Raw genomic sequence first — 10,882 nt, 5'->3', positions numbered from 1 at the left:
GAAAATGACACTCTCTGATTGTGACAGACATGTGTTGGCTTGGCATGGGCCTATTTTTATATATTTTTTAGTCCGACTGCCCATCGAGCTCTGATGGGGGAGGCTTGACCTGTGTGGGGGGGGGGGGAAGGAATTCCCCGACATTTGGTCCAAGCTTCCCGACATGTGGGTTAGGATTCTTTATCCTGCGGATGTACCATGCCCCTGTCGAGGAGGAGCTGGCGCCACCACTGCAACCCATACGATCGCAATAGTATACAATACCTCACCGAGATTTGATTTTTCCCCGATGACCTTAATATTTGAATGTAATTTTATTTTTTTCTTCAATTTTTTACACTTTAAAAAAAAAGGGGGCCCGGGCCTGCTAGGGGCCCCCATGAATTTGCCACTGTATAAAATAACTGTGTTATTCAATTCAATGTACTGTACTTTTTTATTCCATCATTGTTCATCCAGATGTATGGCCATTTCATGATCGAATCAGAATACAATATTTTGCTACCTAGCCTTTTGGATAGTTTGAAATAATTGTATTAATGTGCCATCATGTATGGGTAAGTCGAATGCCAAGTTAGAGTATGTTCCTGCATGTATAAATGGGCATAGCTGTTTACTAATACTTGGGAGTTTTCAATTGCACGTTGACAACAAGATCTTAGAAGCAATTTTATTGTATAGTCTTCTGCACTTGCAACAACATTGAGTTCTTGCTCTTTAAGTTCTAGGAGATGGGGTTGGATTAAATATTTGTTGTGCAGAGAATTCAGGACAGCTGCGTATGAGTGAATATGTTCTAGGCTCGAGTAGTCACGTTGAAAACTCCCTACTCACTTTTATTTAGATATCTTTATTTTTGCATCTAGAAATACATGTACAGTGCACCCTTCAGTTTGAGACCTCTGATTTCAAAGACCCTGATAATTTATGACCACTTTTTTTTAAGAACCAAATAGCAATATTTTTATGCTTTTAGCACAATGCTAGCCTTCTTATTGGAGACCAAACTCGAGACCAACCAAAATTTCAGGTCCCAATGGTGGTCTTGAATTGGAGGGCAAACTGTCTTTCATTGATTAATACTGAAAAGCTTTCTACAAGGCCATGATAATGAAACTTTACAGGATTTGCATCCTGACATTTTTAAAAACAAATGTGGCAGTTTTTGGGGCATGCTTGAAGAGAATGCAAATCTGTAGTTCTTCTGTTGTCATGGTCACCTAATATAACAATTGCTTTTCATTGGTAGAGGAACTAAACCTCACTAAGGCAGTGTGATGCCATTGGGGCTGGAGTTTAAGGTGCAACCTGACAGGCCAAGCCTCGCTCTCAGTCACAATTTGTTTGACCAAAAAAAAGGGAAAAAATATAAACAAATTTTTTAAAATATGATATACCTAAAATGTTGAGCAGCGTGAAATACACCATTTTCGCCGAATTTGAAATGAAAATTTCCAATAACCTGGTAAGTGGCAACTACCACTGGGGAACTTCCAGAAGCCTAGCATTTCGCTCTATGTAATTACTATCATGGACTAATTAAATGATAAAACTAAATTACTAACGAACACAGATTTTAATTTGGAAAAAGAATGAAAACAAGTCTAAGTCTGAAGAAGCTATTTCAATGTTTACATACAGTAATTAACAAAAGATAGTATCTGTTGCCTGCTGCTGCTATATGCAAAGGTCTAGCGGCGACATCAGCTGTGTGGTACACTATTTGTCATACCAGCTGCTCAGGGCTAGGCCACTGGAAGTCCCCCAGTGAAAAGTTGCGAGACAGAACTCAACAATCTGAAATTATTTTAGTGAGTTGAATTCCAATGGAGGGACACTACTGTGGAGCACCTTCTGGATCTTCTACTTTAGTCATTAACCACCCCCTTCCCCCTTCTACCACCCCTGTTCTTTATGCTTAGCATGTATTCTTCGCTTGTTTTCTCTAAATATCTGTTAGTTTATTAATCATACGTTTATTAATGTTCTATTATCCAATAATCACTAAAACAACATAGTTCTCTGAATTCTGTCCACATATTTTCTCTGACAAAAATTCCTGATATACCTAAGCTATTATACAGGTATGTGCATGCTGATGTTAAAATCATGCCCATATATGGGCAAATTACAGATATTTGTCACAGATAACTTGATAGTGTGGGCAGGAGCTTCATAACCTATTTTAGGCCAAATAATAAAAACTAGTTTCTCTTCCCCTCGCTTATCCATTTTCTCTGCATCACCAAATTTTTTTTTTATTTCCTTTATTTTACGAAATGTATGAAAATCTGACTAACTCACATCAGTAAAATTCCTCTCTCGATCGTTTGCGGTTGGGGATACATAATATGGTATTAATCGTGTCTAGTTCTTCTTTTATTTGCTTTCAATGTGTCTAATTGGTAAAAGTGAGAAAGTAGTAGTGTTTCCCATTGACCATCTTGGATTTGCCATCCGGGTGTAAAGAAAAAAAGTGCCCTTCCCTTATTCTCCTTTTTTCATCAAAATATTAGGACGAGAAACTACTTTTATTTTTTAATTGGCCTAAAGCATGTGTTTGCATGCAATCAAGCTCAGCTAAATAAATGTTATTCCATTTTTTTTAATACTACCTTTACTTGGACTGTGTCCATAATAAAAGACAATACCTACTTTTTGTGAGTCCAGTAGCATATCTAGGAGTCTTGAAATGGGGGCTGATGGGAAGTGGCGCGAAGGTTAAGGGGGGAATAAATGAAGTGATTTTTATCTACTTAAGCGTGCGCCCTCCCCTAGATATGCCACTGAGTCACAAAAATTCATCTAAAAGAATCTTGCAGCAATTCAATTGATCTATTAAGCTAAGGTCACATAAATTGACAGCGTTTTTTACACAGCGGGATGGACTGTAACAGTGATAAGTGCCAAGGAGGCAACACAGGGTAACATCACTGTAACCAAGCAGGCAAGCAGGCACAAGAAGCGTGCAAAACAATTGTAAACATAAGCGCCTAAATTATAAGTTGCTATTCCTCTTGAGATCTTGCTTGATTGTATTGCATGTGCGAAACGAATGTTATCTGCTAGTGTGAAAATGTTACTAGCATAGAAGCAGATCAGCACAATGTTTGCCATAATTTTCTACAGTAATTTATAACATCTTTATCTCAGCATTGAATAGTTTAAATTTGTTGACATTTAACTTTAGGATATGACCCAATTAGCAAGTTCTTGTATCCATTTATAATAGGTGGGTAAATATTTGCATAATGACCTGGCTACACAGAAAAGAAATTAATATTAATGTATTTTTCGTGATTAAATTATGCTGATTTTCATTAATTTTTTTAGGAACCGAGGAAATAATCAAGAAAAGGATGAGTATGCCAAGGAGCGAGCTATCATGAATGATGTAGATGACAATGGATGGAGTCACATCCACCATGCTGCCATGCATGGCTTCATCAAGTCCATCGAAAGATTTGTAGCAGCCAGTGAAGACCAGTTGGAGTTCCCTACAAATTGCAGTCGCCAGCTAACACCGCTTCTTGTGTCTGTCGATAGTGGTAAGCTTGAGACTGTACAGTGCTTGGTGCAGCTCGGATCGGATCTACGATATTCAAACCAGCATAATACTGGCATTGTGGAACTTGCCTGCATGAAAGGTTATGTGGATATCTTGGAATACTTCATTGCTTTAAATCATAAGGATCTTCCAGTGTGGACAAGATTGATGAAATTTCTTCTGTCTGACAATGACTCAGATGCAATAGCTGCAACTAATGTCCTCACAAAACTTACCAAATCTGATGGGTTACAAAAGAATGAGCATTCAGAATCGATCATTAGCCACAATGGCATTCCGACTCTTGTGAAAGTGATTAAGTCAATGATAAATGACAAAGCAAAAGTTGGAGCTTACCAGGTTCTTTTAAATTTATTGTCAATGCAAGTTGTCAAAGACCAATTTGTCACGGCTGGAGGTATACCAATATCACTTGACATCCTTAAAGGCAAGGATGCTAGTCAAGAATTGATGTTGGTCACAGCAGTTTTCTTATGCAAACTCTCAGAGGAGAAGGAGTTTGTTGACTTACTGGAAAAAAGTGGTGGAATTGAAATTCTGATCAAACTTTGCCAGACCAGTAATGATGCCGAGATCCTTGTACAGGTAATTGATATGCTTGGACTTTTTGCAGCAAGCGATGAAAAACATCAGCAATCGATAGGAGGAATTGCTGGGTCTTTTTCTGCTCTGGTGGCATTGTTTGACTCTGACACATCAAAGGTTCTGTTGTTGTCATTAGCCAAAGCTGTAAGTTTTATTGTTCGAGGAAATAAAGTAAATCAAGATGCATTTGTTAATGAAGGAGGTTCATCTGTTTTGATAACTATGGCAAGCATGAGGAACAGAGAGCTTCAACTAAATGCTATTCATACATTGCATATGGTCGCGAAAGATAATCCTCATACACAGAAAGCCATCTTAGAAGAAGGTGGTGTAATGCCACTGATGCAGCTCTTAAAAAGAAGCCGTGCTCCTAAAGTGCATGTAGTGACAGCAGGAGCTCTCTGGGCCCTTGCTGGTGAAGACATTGAAGAGCAAAGGACAATGGCAGGAATGGTTGGAGTCCAGCTCTTGATAGAATTTTTGAATGCTTTAGCTGACAATGATCTTCTGCATTACATTGGCGCAGAGGGTCTAGCAGTTCTCTCACAAGGTCCACACAACAAGCAGAACATCATTGCCCAAGCGAATGGTGTTCAACCTCTGGTAAGACTCCTCCGGTCACCAAAAGAACACATTGTCTTGAGTGCCATCCGTGCATTGAGGTATCTGTGTGTAGGTATTGGGTTCATCCCTCAAAAGAAGAACCAAAATACGATCCTAAGTGCACGTGGTATTCGTTACTTAGTAGCTTTGATGGTTCATTCTCGTAACGAATTGGTCCAAGTTGAGGCTGCTCTGACACTTGGTTCTTGTTCAATTGGTAAGTACTGTACAGTATTTATATATTTAAATATATCCAATAGACCTAGCCACTTAAAATGATGGAAGTGATGCTACAGTAGGTCTCTATTTGAGGCTTATGGAGTGGGTTTGTATCTATGTCTTTTGCAAGATATGAACCCAGGACTCCGAGGTTGAAAGGCAAGCACCGTAACCACCAAGCTACAGCTAAACTTGCTTTCACTCGATAAACCTGTGATTTTTATTTTGTTCATTTCAACTAACAACTATTTTAATACACTATTATACTGATTATTCCCTTAGTGATTGGGCATGATGCTTTTCATGTCAATATTCAACTTCATTAGGCCTATATCAGCAGTGGAAATATTTATGACCTATAATCCATGTGGTTAAGATGAGATTAAAATATATTCTTAAAACTTCAAAATAATAATAATGAAATTATTATTGAATCTATAAGGATCAAATAAATGATCAATTTTGAGTCAGGTTGTCTCTCATTTATATTAAAAGTCTGCAAAGAATGTAGAAACTGTTAATCAAAAGGTAATTCTGATAACTAAATACTTAAATATGCATATTAATTAAGGAAATACCATAAAAAATAATTTTCTTTTAAATTTTCAAATGAAAGCTAATATTAATAACTTAACACTGAAATATAATCAATTTTAACATTACTATAGTAGCTACTGTGTGTAAGCATTAATAATGCCTTACTGTAGAAGTTCTAGTTCTGTCCAAGGCAAATCTGTTAAAACTTGTCTGCACCGGTAATTATTGTAGGAAATTTAATGAACCTGCTAGGTGTATGTTTATACGAATAACACCAACAAATTTTTACCTGTATTGTATCCATGGTGATGAGAAGATGGCATTACAAAGCAGGTGATTTTTACCATCTCCATGGATACTAAGTTTCTACTTCCATTTCTCTTTGTACATATTAATTGGATGGTTTTATCCTTGAATGACTTTGTTACTCATTGTTACCGTAGATAGTGCATTATCATTTATTATTGTGTTATGATTTAATTAATTATCATACAATTATATATATTATTTAATATGCATTGTGCCTATTTTTACATATACCGTATGTATTTTTTTTCTGGTTTCTTTTGTTATGCAACACTAAAGTTGTACATTGAAATTAACCAAGTGCGAGAATTTGCCTGATGTGGGCATAAGCTGTGTCTGACAGGGAGTCTGGCAATTTCCAACATCAAATCAGTGACCCAATATATGATCCTCCCCACTGATTTGAGAAGGGAAACATTTGTATAATATTTTTCAAGAGTGGAGATGGTTGTAGTTGGATATGTTTTACAATGTGCACACAAGCTTTAAAAAAAATCACATTTTATAAAGATTAAAAGGATTGTTATTACATTATAATAATTCTGAATTAAAAGAAAGTACTATGTTTAAGAGAAAATAAATAAGATAACAAAGTCATAAATATACAGTAGGTCGTTCCAATTTCTGGCAAAAATGAATGGTTAAAGTGAACAAAAAGTGTTTGTGTTTCAACATAGAACACTGGGGATTTTGTGTGCAATTTATTATTAGTAACGATATTATGTTGTTGCAGCTAGCGTGGGAAATCGCAGAATGGGCCCCAAGCATAAAGATTTTGAAAGCAAGTGTACTCAAGTACACAGTTTGTAATCAATCCCATGCAAGTGCTTATGTAAACACTAAACTCAAATAGTTGTCACAATACTGTGCTCCCTTCTTGTTCCTATAACAACCCATGATTAAGATTACTACCTCATTGTATTGTGAAGCAAGTATGCCGAGGTCAAAGTTGATTGTGTTGGTCAAACAAGTTGTACTGGTCTTGTTGCTCAACTTGTTGCCTTTGAGCTCCTTGCCTACACTGGCATCCACATTTGTTATCAGCTTTTATCATTAACATAATATTAATATAATATTCTTGTATCAACTTTTGATAAACATGCTAACAGTCCCATACATGCACATACTGTAGGTTCAAAAGTGTTATGCCAAAATTAGACATATTTTAGTTGTTAGGACTATTTAGCAAACTTAGCTCCAGTGGTACACACATGAATTCAAGAGAAAGTCTTAGCCAATGTAAAATATTAAAAAATGTTGTTATATTATTATAATTTACTGATGGGTACCACCCTGCATAATACTACATACAGTGGAGCTGTAACTTGGCAGTTCTTGTCTTCAAATCTCAGGGATTGATAAACCTAAGACCAAAAAAAACTGTGCAAATTCCTACTGCAATTCGTAGATCTCCAGTTAAATTTAATCAAGGAAATCTTAAGACTGAATACACAAAAGTAAATATTTTTAATATATCAAAGTAAGGCGAGACTTTTTTTATACCTTGTTTAGCGAACCCGCCGACTGCAAATATTGATGATTTAAAATTAAAATATAATTTTGTTTTTGGCCAATTAGCACCCCTGCCGCCACAAGAAAGTGGAAATTTCAGAAAAAAATAAATGATTTTCTTTATTTTTATTACGCCCTCTGCTGCCTTGAAATCTCCAAAGATAAGTTATGTATATTTGTTATTACCATATATAAATTTGAAGCATTTAACCATCCTATTTTACATTCACCAATACAATTTTATTTTTATTTCCTCCTCTATCTCAATGTTTTTGTCAAAACTATTTGCTAAATAAGAAAACAAAATTTTATTTTTATTCCATCCTCCTCCGATGATCTTTAAAAATTAAGTATGCGAAACAAGGAATAAAAAAAGTCTCGCCTAAATAATAAGAAATTAACAACTGATCTAAAGTACTGTATGTTAAATAGTATTTTAAGTACTGTTTATGGCAGGGGTGGGCTTTTACACCACTTTATTCTCAGTTTTAATGTTTTTTACTTATGGTTGTTGTCGGTCCATAAAAAAACATGGTTAATGTTGCTTGGCGGGCTGAACATATACTGTAGGGTTTTTAATTCATTTTCGCGGGCCAAAAAAATGGTAAAATTGCATTTAATTGCTCATATTAAGTTTAACTCCTAAAGATGCATAGTTCAAAATGATACCAGTTAATGGTCAATTCAAACAAGGAATTTTATTATTCATGAGTAAAATATTTCCTCGTCCTAATTTTCGGTCGAAAATTTGCCTAAATAGTGAACTGAACAAGTAAAAACAAAAATTTTATTTTTGAAGGACAGTTATTGCAAAACTTGTATTTATTTTAATTTCTCATTGGAAGAAATCTAAATTTAATAGCATTAATTTACTATTCATATTTCATCTGTTTGCTCACATTTGTTTACATTATGTCTCCTAGGTAACTCGGATGTAATGAATGATGTTTCTGAAAACATGGAGTTTGATTATGTACACATCCTGCGCTTACTGTACAGCAAAGAAGAGATTGTGAGGTTATTGGCAGGGTCTGCGCTGGCAGCGTTCGCTTTCAACAATGTTGCCCAACAACAGGAAATTGCAGAGTCTGGAGGAGTACGGTACCATTGTTTTGTCCCATATTTGAAGTCAGATGATGAGTTTTACAGGTGCAATGCAGCTTTTCAGGTACAGTATTTTCTACTCACTTCATCTACTCATTTTCTTTTCCGCTTAGGCGAGACTTTTTTTATACCTGCCCACTGCCCGCCAATAATAATGATTTTAAATGAGTAAAATTTTATTTTTGGCCAATTGGAGCACTTGTCATTTTTATTTGTCTTTTTTTATTGGCACATAGAGACTGCTGTATTATAATGCGCCTTATAAATCCATTGATTAATTGATTGATTGACTGTCGCTGCGAAAAAAGGAAATTTCAGAAAAAAATAAAAGTTTTTCTTCATTTTTATTTCGCCTGACCCTGTCTTGAAATCACCAAAAATAGGATATGATTGTATATTTTTTCCTAATTATATAAATTAAGATTTAACCAATAAAATTGTATTTTTGCTTTTCTCTTCCATCTGGAGGTTTTGCATTTGCTAAGTAATACACAAAAATGTTCAAAAAATGTTGCTATAACTATTCAGTCATGATATAATCTGTGTTTGTCGGTGTAAAGGTTGTAGTACTAGCAAGGATAATCCCAGATGAAGACCAGGCAACGTCGTCAGCAATTGGCATCAAACTGTTAGTGGACATGCTTGAGCAGTCGAAGAATGACCAAATATTAACCATAACATGTGACTGTATTGCTAGGCTAGCCCATACAAGAGCTGGTAAGTTAAAGAATAAAGATTAAAGTTTCCTTTTTTGTCCAATTCAAAATATTTTAAATTGGAAATTACCTGTACCAACATATAAGGGATACGATATGTTACGATAAAACTTTATTGTTAAACTATAATGGTATAAATACAGCAGAAACACTCTGAAGAAGCCACGCATTTTTCTATTACCGAGTGTCACTCGTGCTGCCTGTTTGCAATTCATACCCACTAAAGTTCATGTGACAAACTTAGTGGAATGTGTCTATTGGTTCCAAATGATCAACTCTCACTTCCTAAGCTCCATAAAATAGACTTCCCAAGTTATAAGCTCTGTTTGATGGACCTCCTTAAGTATAGGTTGTGATTATATCTTCACTGAGATATATCGTAAAATATTTTTTGAATTGATGGACTTAAATTTTTTTTTAAATCCTATTTTCCATTTTTCTAACCATGTTTAGGTGTTCCTGCTGCCATTGTTTCTATTGAATCTATTGACAAACTTTGTGGGCTTCTTTGTGCCGATAATGAGCAAGTTAGGGGGTCTGCAGCCATTGCACTTGGCTACTTAAGTTTCAATCACATTGCTGAGCGGCAGCTTTTGAATAAGTAAGATTTGAATTCTGTTATTAGTTTTATTATTTTGTTTTTAATATTTTTATTTTTTATTTTACAAGTGATGATATAATTTGTATTGTAGGCTTATGCCTAGAAATTAGTTATTAGTAAGGTAAAATGTAGACATAACCTAAAGTATATAAATAACATTGAGCATTAAATTTTACAAAACAATAATAAATATTGGAAGGTTTTCAAGAGATAAACAGTGTTTTCTGTTTCTGAGTATTTTTTTTAAATTGGTAGAACTTATATAGTAGGAGATACAGCCGTGTTAGTCATGTTGACGTATAAGATAACAAGTTCTCGTAATCTCAAAAGTTCCAATGAGGGCAGTATAATAGAGGCAGTGGAGCTAAAAATGATCTATTAATCAACTATTAATCAATCAGCCAAGTTTTTCTAGAGCTCCTCATGAGGGCAATATAATAGTGGCATTAGAGCTAAAAAGGTCTCTTAATCAATCAACTGTTAATCAGTCAGCCTCATGAGGGCAGTATAATATAGTCTAATTATTTAATACACAAGCTTTTACCAGCAGCTGCTGGCCTCATCAGGTGGCAGTGACGTAAAGATATGAGGTAAAATACTTAGATATGCCACTGCTCTTAGTCCAACGATGTTTCTATTTTTTACGCGGCAGGTGCCGTCTTGATCCATACTTCTTCAAGGTGATCAGGTATTTCACGCATGATTACAAGTTATCGCCTGCATTCATTGAAGCATGGCAACATTACAAGCACATAGGACTGCCGCCAATTAAGTGAGTTAAAGCTATGTTCATATTAAGATGAGTCAAGAATAATGATAAACATGGGGTGAATGATTTGAAATTTTTAATGTGATGATGATGTTGACAATGATGGTGATGAGAATGTTAATGACGACGGGGACGTTGATGGCACCGGTGAGGATGATTGAGATGATGATGAATAAGATGATGGTGATTTAGATAATGATGATGATAAAGATATGTTATAGTTGATAATGAAGATAAATGATTAAGGAAATAATGATGATGCTGTTTAGAGTGATGATGATTGTAGGTTATAATGATGTTCAGGATATGATGATGATAGAAGGTAACAAAAATTTTATAGGCCTACACACACACACACACAC

At 35.3% G+C, this 10,882-nt stretch overlaps 1 protein-coding gene across 1 annotated transcript in view; it reads left to right on the top strand.

Annotated features, from left to right (window-relative positions):
• Positions 1-10,882, top strand: part of LOC117113741 (ankyrin and armadillo repeat-containing protein-like) — a gene marked incomplete in the record, with an annotated part of 17,294 nt that overhangs the window by 869 nt on the left and 5,543 nt on the right. Inside the window, 6 exon segments of the mRNA XM_033257186.1 lie at positions 460-557; positions 3,334-4,973; positions 8,254-8,498; positions 8,995-9,151; positions 9,604-9,751; positions 10,404-10,523. Of these exon segments, the coding sequence (XP_033113077.1) occupies positions 550-557; positions 3,334-4,973; positions 8,254-8,498; positions 8,995-9,151; positions 9,604-9,751; positions 10,404-10,523 (2,318 nt within the window).

The sequence above is a fragment of the Anneissia japonica genome, unplaced genomic scaffold, assembly GCF_011630105.1.
Source record: "Anneissia japonica isolate Jap-2015-1 unplaced genomic scaffold, ASM1163010v1 scaffold288221_len503873_cov180, whole genome shotgun sequence".
In the NCBI taxonomy this organism is placed as follows: Eukaryota; Metazoa; Echinodermata; class Crinoidea; order Comatulida; family Comatulidae; genus Anneissia; species Anneissia japonica.
Note: the sequence above shows the minus strand (reverse complement) of the source record. Positions and strands in the feature narration are given on the sequence as shown.